The sequence below is a fragment of the Fringilla coelebs genome (assembly GCF_963513975.1).
Source record: "Fringilla coelebs genome assembly, chromosome: 6".
NCBI classification, from domain to species: Eukaryota; Metazoa; Chordata; class Aves; order Passeriformes; family Fringillidae; genus Fringilla; species Fringilla coelebs.
Genome location: NC_140034.1, coordinates 36,074,922 through 36,087,742, shown reverse-complemented (window position 1 = coordinate 36,087,742; position 12,821 = coordinate 36,074,922). Strand labels below are relative to the sequence as shown.

Below are 12,821 nucleotides of genomic sequence, written 5' to 3'. Positions count from 1 at the left end.
GCAAGGCCGCCAGCCCCGGGCCGCTCCCGCCTCCCCCAAACCATCCAACTGACTGGAGCAGCGAGCCGTGGGCAGCGGTTAAAGTTTCACTTTACTCCATTACGAGTACGGTGGATACAAAACGCACAAACGGGCCTGACGCACAGGCAACAGCAGAGGCCGCAATACGGGCTGCAGGCACTGGCGGGTACAACGCGTTTGGGGACACAGTGCAAATGCGCCGGCAACCCCCAGCGTCTTCTCCTTGGGTGCACAAAGTTACTGCCGATCCCGGCGGGGCTGAGAGCTCACCCCGCTGCGCAGACAGCAGCGGGCGGGCAGCCGGAGCCTCGCTCCGCCACAGTGGGCCGGCCGCCGCAGGCCCCTTCCAGGCCGCCTCACGGAGCCGGGCTGTTCTCAGCAGCCCTTAGGAGCAGGCAGCTGAGACGGCATGTGGGGAGTGTACAGGCGGGGAGCTCCGACAGTGCTGCGGATCCCCACAGCGATACCCAGCCGTGCTGACGGGACACCAGGGAGCGACTCCAGGATGACAACTAACAGGACCTGTTCTGTTGTTTCTTCAAGCTTATGAACTTCCACAGGTTGTTTAAATGTCTCATTTCTACTGCATGCTCTCAAAACATCACATCAAGCTATGGGCTGGTTTGTTGCCTATAAATGTGAAGTGTTACCTGAGGGTGCTGGCACAGTAGTATTGCTTTTTATTAGATATTTTTAAGGCAGATGCATTTTAATGGTTTGAGAGAAGGGCAAGGAGCAACAAAGGAGGAAGAAGTGCACAGGGAGAACAGAAAGATTACTGAAGGCAGATTACTGCCTCCAGAAAAACTGGAATACTGGAACTAGAACACAAAGCTGGGCAATCTCTCCTCTGAGAATCATCTCCTCTGAGAAGGCCAAGGCATGTTTTCATCCCGGTTCTCAGCTTGGATGAGAACCTACCACTTCAATTCACACTCAAAGCACATGGCCTTACCACCATTTGTTTTCCACAGCTTATAACCCTGTACTACATAAAACAGGAGACCAAGGCCCCTAACCAAGATTAGAGGAAGGCGTAAAAAGGAAGCTGCTTTCTTGCTTTCACCAACCATCATTCTCCAAGAAACCTAATAGCTTATTCTGTGATGTTCCTGGTTCTCATTCTGAGCCATTTAACAAAACAATTTAACAAAACATTTAACAAAACCAGCATATTCATGTGCAAAGTAACCTAATTCATATCAGAGCTTACTGAATGTTCCAGATGGCTTGCCTGTGAGGTGTTTATGAAAGAAAGCTTGGATTTGCTGCCAAGCATCTATCTGTGCCTCAGAGTGTGCCTTGGGCTCCCCTCCCCACATCACAGGCTTGCCAATTAGCAGGTGCATTGAGGCTGCACACATCGGGAAAAAGGGAGGTTCAATGTAGTGTCCTGCTCCAGGATAACAGATTATCTCAGGCTTTTCCTTCCCATGAGCTTGCAAACGTTTGCTCCCCTCAACTGCAAAGAATTCACTTTTCCAGTTGTGATCATCCTGGCCGACAATGAACAAGAAGCAACACTCAGCCTTCTCCAAAGGGATAAAGCTTTGCTGGTCAGGCCCTTCAAGCGGGCTGTTCAATGCATCAATAATATCAGCAATCCCGGACTTGCCGACCTTGATGCGTTTTGTATTCAGACCAAGGGGTGGAATGGTGATGTCCTTGTAGCGGAGCACCGCACCCACATTTGCCACTGAGCCGTTGATAAGGGCAGTGGCTGTGATGCCCTTTAGGAAGGAGGCCATGGAGAGACACAGGTCACCCCCCTTCGAGTGTCCAAGCAAACCAATTCCTGGACCTTTAACCTGGAGGTGAGAGAAGAGAAACAACAAGCAATGAACCATGGTACAACACTTCTTTAATATATTACCATGTTTGCAGCTGTATCTGTCCCAAATTTGGACCCCACTTACACCTGAGGTTGTGTGTACAGGGCCCATGTCTGAAGGATCCTAGGCACTGTTCTGTGCTTGATTTATGACTCTAAGCCCTACTAAGACTGCAGCATCATCCTAACAAAGCTACAAGGTTCAGTGCTGAAGCAGAGAATACAGCTATGCTTGCAAATGTGCAGTCACAGATTCACTTTATTCATAATGCAGTTGAGAGAAGAAGAGGGAAAGTGCAGGGGAGGCCTCCTCTGCAGTTGCTTTCTTTCAGTGCAAAAGGCTCAAAGCCAGCAATGCCTATGATATTGTTCATCACTTCTGTTAATGTATTTCTTATATTCAAGTTTCTCCTATTAAGAAGCTGACATGGGGTAGCAGGCTCCATATGAGCTCTAGAATATTTGGTATCTAACTCACAGGAAGCAGTCTGAGGTAGCTTACTCATTAAAATTTATCTTAAAAATATAACCTATTGAAACCATTTTTCTAGGAGAATTGTACAGTCCCCTGGAGTCAATCTAGACTAGGTTACCTCCATTTTCTTTTACACAAGGCCAATTAACTAGAATAGGAAAGTTAAATGACCTTACTGGGTGCTGAAATCCTGTAAGGATACTGGAAGAATGTTAGCTAATACCACAACTCCTCAATATCCAAAGACTCTCAGGGGCAAATAGGCTCTGAGGCAGCATCAGAATCTAATACCTTCTGTGTCTTATCACTGCTGTAACAGGCTTCAAACCCACTGACTTTGAAATATGGGAAGGGAGGAATTAGAAAATATGGCTGAAACTTTGCAACACATTAAAAACATGGTGAGAATAGCAGTGGAGGTGTTAATGGGAGGCAATGGTACTGTACTGCTCTTAAGGGAAAAAAAATGCAGGGTGAAGCAATTTTCAGATTTTTTTGGAAAGAGAAGTGCCATGAGCAGTTAAAGTTAAGGTAACCAAAAAGCAGTCAAGACCTTTAACAACTACTCATCTTTCTGAGGTTGAGGAAGGTATTTATTTTCATTCTTCAGAGAAACCAAGTGTTAGTTTGTGCAATTCTACCTACTTTCACTGACAGCTACTTATAAGAAGATGCAGAATTGAGCAGGGCTCTCTTCCAAGAGGTGCTGAATTAGAAGGATCCCTAAGTGCACAACCAGCTACTAAAACCCATACTTATGAAATACCAACATCTGGAGTGATTTTAAGAGCCTATAAAATACACAGCATCAAATGTGTATTGGTGGACTTCCTTGAGTTTCCTTGGTTTCCCTGAGACCTGGATCACAGAAGGGCATCACGTGCTCCACAGCTGAAAAGGACATTTAGTTCTGAAGGACATTCTACAGAGCATAAATCTAAAATCCCCACTGCAAGTCCAGTAAGCCTCCAGGAAACTAGCACCCTAGTTATGACACTGGGTTGAATGGAGTAGAAATTACCAGTATTGACCAATGTGTCACTGTTTCACTTGGCCAGATGAAAAGGAAGAGTTGGAATAATCTGCCAGAGAGCCATTTTAATGGGAGTTAAAGATATAAAACAATAACAGCCAACACAACAGCAATGCTATTTGAAGTACAGCAGCTCTGCCCCATCTGTAGTCTGACAGGACCTAACTGATGAGAGTTCACTGTAGTGAGAGTCAATGAACAAACCAACCTGGGTGTGGTGTAACATATAGTTTACAGCTTCTTCAAAATATTCCAGGTGGAATTCCTTCATCCCTTTGGGGAGATCTTCATAGCTGTAGAAAGCCAGAGCCAGCACAGCAAAGCCATGGTTGGCCAGCAGGCATGCCCTGTATTCAGGGAGTCCTCCTCCAGTTCCATACAAGTCAATAATTCCCGGAAAGGGGCCACTTCCTGAGAGAGACCACATAACAGGACACATTAACCCACAATTTTTAATTTATATTCCAAATTCATAGGCCTTGGAATGTGTCTCTAAAAAAAAAAAAGGAAAAAAATTACAGCAGCAGAATGTTATTGAGGGTCCTAAATTACTGTGACAGCTTTAATGAAGTGGCTACATTGCTTCAAGATTAAACAAACAAGCACAAATTAGCAGGTCTGCTAATGTTTTAGATAACATCAGGAAACAGGCAGCTGGAAGAGAAGGGATCTTTTGACAGTCACAATTGGTTCTCTGTATCATGTAAATTCACTGCAAATGTATTAAGCTCTGCTTCAAAAACCCCAGCAGGCTTCTCCTTAGTGCATTCCTCAGAAGGCTGATCCAAAAAATTGTCATCTTCTGATGGTTCCACCTTCTCAATTTTAGTGTAAATGACCTCAGTCATTTATTCTGGGATTAAGAGAAGAAAGTATTTGAAACCAGCCTTGCTTACCTGGTGAGGGAAGCATTACATTGGGTTCATCATGGGACAGGGACTGAAGTCCAGAGCTGAGAGGGATTGCTGCAAAGTACTAACCAAGTATGGAAAGGAGGAGACCAAGAGGGAGACTTCCATTCCTGCTCAGGAAGGGGGGTGAGGCTTCCCTCAGGCGTCTGCAGACTGACATGTGTAACAAACAAGAACTAGAAATTCATCTCCAGCCTCAAGGAGACAGATGAAGTCAGAGCAGACAGAGCCTAAGGCACTGTCATGAAAGAGTAATCTGGGACAGACAGGAAAGAAAGGGGAGAGGGGAAGGCACAGAGATATGCTTGGTGAAAACCTCTGTATCACGGGCGGGGGGGGGGGGGGGGGGGGAAGGAAAGGTGGGACGCTGTGGGGGTGTGGCTACTACAGAACCAAGGGAATGCAAGAGATGAGGTTTCCTACAGAAAACTAGCAGAAATCTGGACAGCTGATGGAAGGATAACAGAGCATTTGTCAGGCAATCTGAAAAACTCACAGGCCCTTTTCATTACTTTCTGACAAAAATACTGTCAGAGCAAGTCTCTCCAATGTTTTCCTTGACCTGCTCACGAACAGGGAAGAACTGGAGATAAATGTGGCAGCAAAAGGCAACTTGGGCTACAGCAATTAGGACATTACTAAGTTCAGGATGTGTGGAGAGGCTGGAAAGGGAAGCCACAGATTTAAACTCCACAGTTTAGGAAAGCATCTTCCACTTACTCAAAAGAATTACCACCTGATTTTCCTGGAAACCAGCAAAGTGCAGGAAAGGTGCCTCGAAAACTGGCTGACTCCACCTCCTATGGCATTTGGGAACAAAAAGTGTACTGTGATCAATGCCCTCATGTCCAGTAGAAGTCAGTTAAACAGACACATGAGGCCGTTCCGTATGAGGAGTACGGCCAGCAGATCAGCCCTGGTCATGCTGATCAGGCCACGCCTTGAGGAGTGTCCAGTCCCTACCGGCGAGACGCAGCTCCCCCTCGTCCTCTGCCGGGTCGGGAGCGCTACGGGAGCCCAGAGGCGGTCTGGCTCCGGACCTGCGAATGCGGGGCCGAAAGTACAGGCAGTGACTTGGGGGAAGGAGCCCGGCATGGCCGGTACTCACCGGGGGGCAGGAAAAGCGTCGCCCGGATCCTCCCTTCTCGCACCGGGACTCTCCGCAGCCCGTCCCGCAGGAACGCCCGCTCGTGCTGCGCCTGGGCCAGGAGCCTCCCGGGGCTCTCCCCGTGGCCCTCAAACACCTCCAGCTGCAGGAGGAAGGGGCTCTGCACGTCCCGCTTTACCAGCCGCCAGAAAGGCTTCTGGGGCTGCAAAGCCCAGAGCAGCCCCATGGGCTCCAGGCCGGAGAAGCTGCCTCCCGGCAGCGCAGGACAGCGGGCGAGGTCGAGCTGCCCGTCGTCGCCCGCCTGGTAGTAGGCACTGGCCTGGAAGAGCTCTCCGGTCTCGTCCCGCAAGGACGTCCGCAGAGTGACCTGCTGCCGCGGGCCGAGGCCCTGCACGGCGATGGCCAGCGGCTCATCGAAGAGGCTGCGGGCGGCGGGCGACAGGCGGATGGAGGGGGCCATGGAGGAGAGTCCCTGGGCGGGCGCTGTCCCGGGGCTCCACGCGGGGCCGCGGCTCCGTGGGGCTGCAGGCGCGGGGCCGGGCCAAGGCAACCGTCTCTGCCAGGTGCGGGAGCTGGCCCGGCACAGGGAGCGGGCACTGACCTGCCACATGGCTCCGGATCGCTCCCACCTCTGGGGGCGGATTCTGGGGCAGATCCTCGCGAAAACAGGGCCGGGCTGGGGCCTGGAGTGCCGCCGGGCACGCCCCGGCGGGGAGGAGCGGGGCGGCAGCTCCCTTGTCCCGCCCGCCTGCTTGCCTCCTGCCTGCCTGCGTGCCTACCTATTTCTGAGCCTCCCTACTTCCCTGAATGCCTACCTCCTCTTCTGTCTTCTCCCCGCTGCCTTCCCCGGCTGTGGGAGGCTTCATCCAAAGTCTGCCGAGTTCTTGAAACCCGTCTTGGCTTCGGCGAGCTCCTCGGTGAGCCCCCGAGCTCTCCCGGGCCGGGCGGTGGCTGCGGGCAGGAGGCGTGGGGAGAAGACGAGCCACTGAGCAGAATCCCAGTCGGACTTCACTGGAGGGGAGGGTCTGTGTGGGACAGACCGTACAGAGATGGGACAGGGAAGGGCCGGTGTGGGGCAGACCGTACAGAGATGGGACAGGGAAGGGCCGGTGTGGGACAGACCGTACAGAAATGTGACAACTAAGCTGCTCAGCTAAGGGACCGTAGCGAGGGCCAGCTCCAGCCGAGGCGCGGAGAAGTGACACCAGCACTAGCTCACTGTTTCTGACAAGACACTGTTTCTTGTCTCCTTGCCGGCTCTGCTTCTCTGTTCATAACCCCAAGGCATGGACAAGGTGGGTTATGTCTCCACCAGGCTCTGCCCGGCCTAGGCTGCTGCACAGCCAGGTGTGTTGGGAAGGATGGTCAGGGTGGTCAGGGATGCAGGAGCAATAAGGGAGAAGCACTTTCACAGACTATTTAGGTAGGGCAGGAAACATGTGGCTCTTCTAGTAATGGATTGTGCGGGGATTTAAAAAACAGGGTCATTCAGTCCATCTAAGGCAGAGATGGATCTTCTGATCCAAAAGGAACTGCAGGGGGAGAGCTATTTCCTGAAGCTCTCACTCTTCCCGGGAGATGCTGGCAGGGATGCCTTGTGCTCTAAGCTCCTTGTGTCTGTCTTAGGCGTGTGGAGGTGGAAGCATCTAAGGGAATCTTGAGCATTGCCCTAATTGGAAATACTAAGTGGTCAGAGATATTGGGCAGTCTTTCATTCACCAAGGAAATTGTCCTTTCTCTCCAAATAGGTGAGGTGTTCTGTCATCTAGCATTTGAGTATGTTGTCTGGTGTCCAGCTCTGAATGTGTGGCAACTGTTCCTATTGTTGAGAACAACACTCTGTGGCTTACACTACTGGATTTAAAGATGGGCTTGACCATATGCAGGAGCAGATGCTAAAGGAAGGGTCCTGGAGGCTTCAGCAAAATTCCTTCTCCTCCATGCTTGGTGACACAAGAGCTGTAGAATAGAGTGAAGGTAAGGGAACTACGTGTCCATCTTCTATGGTCTCCTGTTCCTACCTGGGCAACTTTGATTCCAAGTTGCTGCAAGCTTTCTTAAGCCTTCACCCTGGGATGAGAAAGTAGTCAAGTTGCAAACCCTGCTTCTAACCAAAGCACAGCAAAAGACTCCATGGCTTTCAAATCTCTTTATTACAATTCTCATCCCAGTAACAAAGATTAAAATGTTCCACATCATGTAGGAGAAGATCAAAACGGCTGTAAATTCAACAGGAAGTTTTTTTGCATGATATCTTGGGGCCAGAAGTATCCACAAGCCAGAGCACTTCCTTTGGAAGGGAAGATGGAAGGAAGGCACAAAAGGCAAACAACCTTTCCCAAGGTTTAACCAGAGACAGCCCGGCATCCTGGCCATAGCAGCCATTCTTACACACTTCCAGCAGCAGAGAAGTCAGAGACATTTCCATTGCAATGACACAGTCATCAGAAGAACAGTGAAATCCCTGCTCCAAAATTGTCATTAGAGACAATTAGTATGACCTCAGGATAGCATATGCATGTAGAGACCACAGTGACACGGAAAGTACTGTCAAGTGTTAGAGGAATAGAAACTACCCAAGAAACATAACTGTGCATTTTGCACATGACCTGTTTTATCAAAGACTAATGCAAAAATCACCATTCCTTTTCTTGACACTTGAGCAAAAAGGTTGAGAGGGGGACAGAAAAGACAAACCCATTTATTTTCTGTGTAATGGATGTGGAAAGGTATAGAAGATATTGTAGTTGTACTGGTACAGCTGGGACAAGGCTGGACAACATAACTGCAGTAGAATTTATCAGATCTGGTTGTTCAAAGTTGTGTCTTGCTTGCACATTATTTGTTGAACACTAGTTAACAATTAAATACCTTTGGAAAAATGCCTGGATCTGTGACCAAGCATGAACCTGAGCTTTAGAATAAGCCCTGAGCTCCCCACCCAGGACTGCTCTCTTGTGAAAAACAGGGTGGCTTCCTATGTGGTACAAGGGGAAAAAGGGTGGGTCTATGCAGTGCCCTGTTCCAGGGTAGGAGAGAATCTGAAAATTTTCCTTCCCTTGAGCCTGCAGAAGCTTACAGACTTCAGTAGCATAATACTCACTTTTGACAACACGGTCATCTTGGCCTACCACGAATAGAAACTGTGCCTCAGCTTTCTCTAGTGGGATCCGGCTTTGGTTGCCAGGGGCTTGAAAGGGATCATCACAGGCATCAGAATAATCAAGAAATTTGGAATTGGTGGCCTTGGCTTTGTGTTCATATAAGGTCAAAGTGGGGATGATTTTATCCTTGTAAGAGAAAGGAATACATGTAGCAGCAACAGGGGCATTGAGGGAAGCAACAGCCAAGATGTTCTTCAGGAAGGCAGCCATGGCAAGGGACACTTCAGCTCCTTTGGAGAAACCGAGCAGGCCAACCCCTGGACCCTTCACCTGGGAGACAGGAGGAAATGCTCATCAGTGCTGAGCTGAAAAGCACAACTGCTGACTCATGGAGGGCAAGATTGTCCAACGCTGAGAGTTTCCAAAACCAAATGAAGAAAGTCATGGCAATGATTACTTTTCCTTCTGGCCAAATGACAGGCACACCCTCCTAGGCCCCCTATACTTCCTTCTCACACTGTACTTCAAACCACTCATATGCAGAATGTTCCCTGGTATTCTGAAATCAGCCAGGAGTGGGGGGACATGATTTCATCCATCTGGGTACAGCTTATAGGTCACAGCTATGAATTATTAGTCTTAGACCCTGGAAGATGCTTTTTACTTTTCACTCTTGAAACTGTAGGAGGACATTTGGTGGCAACTCATGAAGGCTTTCTCCTGCACACACTTCCCACCTGGTTACATCTAATCTGTCTCTTGTGATGTGCTTTGTGATCTCCCTCCACCCCTCTTCCAGAGCATGTATACTTGCCCTTTCTCTTTCCTAGAACTCGGACACCCAAAATCCTTGCAAAGGCCACCCTGCCAGGTGAGTAACTCTGCAGCTTCCTCCAAAGATGACTTGAGCAGTGAGAGGACTTTAGAGGAGCGGTTCCTAGAACCCACAGGAAATGAGTATTCCTACCTGTGGGTGCTGCAGCATATAGTTCACTGCCTCTTCAAAATACTCCAGGTGGAGTTCCTTTGGTTCCTGGGGCAAATCCTCGAATTGATAATAAGCCAGGGCAAGTGTGGCAAAGCCATGATTGGCCAGCAGGCTTGCTCTGGGCTCAAAAAGACCTCCTCCAAGTCCATGTATGTCAATGATCCCTGGAAAGGTGTCTTCTCCTGGAGCAAACAAGACAAAGATCAAAATTGCCTGAAATTACTCCTTTCAATGTTTCTTTGGTTTGGAATGCATCAAACAAGGTACCAGACAGGAACTGCAGAAAAGCTTCTTTTGGGGAAAAAAACACTATCAGTTAGCTGTGCAGTGTCAGCACCTGAAAAAATTCTAGAGTGTGTTGCAGAGGTAAAAAAATGCAGGAGCAGAACCTCTTAAGTAAGGTACAAACCTTTATTTGTTTTAGGAATCAGCAGTACTGTGCATTGTGCTTAGGGCCAGTAGGAGGAGAGTCTTTGGTAAAAGAATCTTGTTCCAAATTCTCTTCCTGTAAGCAGCCCTGTAACAACAAGCACTTCATCTACCACTATAAAAATCCTCAAGGTATCATGTCTTGATAGATGCAATGCAAACTAGAAACTGTAACCTTTTTTTTTTTTTTTTTTGGTGGCTTTTTAATATTTGGGATCCCTTGAAAAGCTGTAAGTCACCCAAACCAGTACTTTGTTTCTTTGCCAGTCATGTCTGGCAGCAGTCAGTATCAAATTCTGCACAGAATCCACAGGTACCTTAGTGGGTGATCAGCAGATCTCTGTTTGGATCTTTCTTGGTCCAGCATGCTCTTTTCCTCATCCTGGGAGAATCCCAAACCTGCCCAGACAGTGCAGGGAAGAGAATGCTTTGCATGTTGCATTCCTCCAGCCTGATTGGTTTTGGGACTGCAACGTGCAGGAAAGCTCCACAAGCCACAGGCCAGAGAAGGTGACCCTGGACCTGTTGAGGAACAGAGAAGACCTAGCTCACAACTACTTCTGGCTTCAGGAGAGCCACAGGCCTGAGTGGGCTCATGCCTCCCACCCTTTGAGGATGCCCTTCTGCCACAGCCTCAGACCCTGCACCAGTGGCCCGTGCATCCGCACATAAGGCTGCAGCTGGAAGGTGGGAATGTGCTGCGGGGTGTCACAGAGGCAGGGGAGAGAGAGCGCAGCATCTGTTCACTCTCTGCCTTGGACCAAGGAGAGCCCTGCCATCAAAAGTGCTGCTGTGCTCTTCCTTCTGTGGCTCTTTGCATGCAGGCAACAGCACGTCTACTGGCTCCTCAGAGGCTGTGAGCACTCAGAGAAGTGGCTGTGTGGCCAGGGGCCAGGAGTGCAGTTGTTTGTGGCCTGTGGCTCAGCTGAGTGTGGCAGGGTTCTGTGGACTTGCAGGACTCTGAGAACAAGCCCAGAAAAGGTGGTACAGCTGAATAAGGCCATGGGGGTGCTCAAGGGAGGTGCGACAGTACTGTAGCAAAAGCCCTTTCAGCTCTCTGCCTCTACATGGCCTTAGGTCATTTGCTGAGGAGTATCCAACTCCTGAATCTGAATGTGGAGATGTGTGGTGTAGAGAGCAGGCTCGGGAAATGAACGTCATTATGAGGTATCTCAGTGCAGGACAATTTGAGTGTGGTGAAATCATGGTTGTGAAACACATCTCCAAATAGAACTAAGAGAAATACCGACTACAGACTGAGCTTACAGTCTTGCTAAGTTGAAGCTTGTTTGTGGTGGCAGTAGGATGGGGATAAATGCTTTTTGTCCTGTGCCTAGGAAACAACTCAGAGGGCCTATGAAACAATTCAAAGTGCCAGGCAATGTGTGGCAAGGGCTTATCATTTTAAAACACAGGCAAAAGGTGGAGGTCAGGGGACTCGGAGGAAATGCATTTGACTTACTGAAAGTGCCTCATCTCAGGGGAAGTGGGGCATTTTGGAGATAAAGTGTATGCAGGTGGCTTCTTTCCTCTCCTGGTCAGCAGGTGGGGGTAGAGGTGAGGCAGAGGAGGGACTTCTGATCTTGTTGTGGGCGGGATGCTAAGTCTGTGAAATCAGCCTTCCCATACCCTGGACTCTGGCAGGAAAGTCTTGGTGTAGCTGCCCAGAAGATGCTGGAGACAGGTGGTGTCTTAGGCAATCCTTCCATCTCAGAAAGGTGCTCTGCACCTACTGCGGAGCAATTAGGTAATTGTCTTTTCCTGCTGGAAAGATTTATTCCCTGTAAATGTTCTTGAGCCCCTCCTCTTCCCTCTTTCACAAACTGATGATGCTCACCCCAATATGGTGGGCCATGGTCGCCAAATAGTTACTGTAGTTAGTTGCTGTTGGGGGAGGAGGGAGAACCCCAACCCCTCCCAGTGCATAAGAATGTCAATGACTGTCACAGAGCCCTTCCCCACCACTGTATTCTGCAGCTTCTTGTCTAGTAGCTCTCCTGGCACACTTGCTGTGAATTTCGAATTTCTTCACAGTTGTTTTTTAGTTTGTATTCTTTTTCTTTTTCTTTTTTTTTTTAACCTCAAGGCCCGGGTAAGAATGGCTATTCATCTCCCTTCTGCAACCGTGTCCTGGCACATGCGTGGACAGGTGAATTGGGAAGCATGGTCAGGCTGGTCAGTGGGAGTGGAGAGGGAAGGATGGGGGAAAGAACATGCGGCTTTAATGGACTCCTTCAGAGAGATCATGGAACAACTTTCACCAACAAAACACCAGTTTAGAGAAAGCAGGATGGCTGCAGTTGGTACTCACCGGGGGGCAGGAAAAGCGTCGCCCGGATCCTCCCTTCTCGCACCGGGACTCTCCGCAGCCCGTCCCGCAGGAACGCCCGCTCGTGCTGCGCCTGGGCCAGGAGCCTCCCGGGGCTCTCCCCGTGGCCCTCAAACACCTCCAGCTGCAGGAGGAAGGGGCTCTGCACGTCCCGCTTTACCAGCCGCCAGAAAGGCTTCTGGGGCTGCAAAGCCCAGAGCAGCCCCATGGGCTCCAGGCCGGAGAAGCTGCCTCCCGGCAGCGCAGGACAGCGGGCGAGGTCGAGCTGCCCGTCGTCGCCCGCCTGGTAGTAGGCACTGGCCTGGAAGAGCTCTCCGGTCTCGTCCCGCAAGGACGTCCGCAGAGTGACCTGCTGCCGCGGGCTGAGGCCCTGCACGGCGATGGCCAGCGGCTCATCGAAGAGGCTGCGGTCGGCGGGCGACAGGCGGATGGAGGGGGCCATGGAGGAGAGTCCCTGGGCGGGCGCTGTCCCGGGGCTCCACGCGGGGCCGCGGCTCCGTGGGGCTGCAGGCGCGGGGCCGGGCCAAGGCAACCGCCTCTGCCAGGCGCGGGAGCTGGCCCGGCACAGGGAGTGGGCACTGACCTGCCACAT

At 50.2% G+C, this 12,821-nt stretch overlaps 2 protein-coding genes across 2 annotated transcripts; both read right to left on the bottom strand.

The window, feature by feature from the left end:
* Nucleotides 1–681: 681 nt before the first annotated feature.
* Nucleotides 682–6,073, bottom strand: LOC311154726 (acyl-coenzyme A thioesterase 1-like). The gene is made up of 3 exons (XM_084207465.1): nucleotides 5,380–6,073; nucleotides 3,569–3,771; nucleotides 682–1,829 (listed from the first exon to the last, which is right to left on the bottom strand). The coding sequence occupies exons 1-3, from the start codon at nucleotides 5,987–5,989 to the stop codon at nucleotides 1,224–1,226; spliced, it is 1,419 nt and encodes a 472-aa protein (XP_084063591.1). The 5' UTR covers nucleotides 5,990–6,073; the 3' UTR covers nucleotides 682–1,223.
* Nucleotides 6,074–8,231: 2,158 nt separating this feature from the next.
* LOC311154727 (acyl-coenzyme A thioesterase 5-like) lies at nucleotides 8,232–12,821 on the bottom strand (the record flags this gene model as incomplete). Its single annotated transcript, XM_084207466.1, has 3 exons — nucleotides 8,232–8,813; nucleotides 9,451–9,653; nucleotides 12,212–12,821. The coding sequence occupies 3 exons, from the start codon at nucleotides 12,819–12,821 to the stop codon at nucleotides 8,232–8,234; spliced, it is 1,395 nt and encodes a 464-aa protein (XP_084063592.1).

Bases quoted from the DNA above. Each gene is read 5' to 3' on its own strand.
- LOC311154726 (XM_084207465.1), bottom strand. From the start codon at position 5,989: ATGTGGCAGGTCAGTGCCCGCTCCCTGTGCCGGGCCAGCTCCCGCACC. The intron at 3,772-5,379 runs GTGAGTACCGGC...GGTCTCTCTCAG, and splicing joins GACGCTTTTCCTGCCCCCCG to GAAGTGGCCCCTTTCCGGGA. The intron at 1,830-3,568 runs GTTGGTTTGTTC...TCTCACCTCCAG, and splicing joins ATATGTTACACCACACCCAG to GTTAAAGGTCCAGGAATTGG.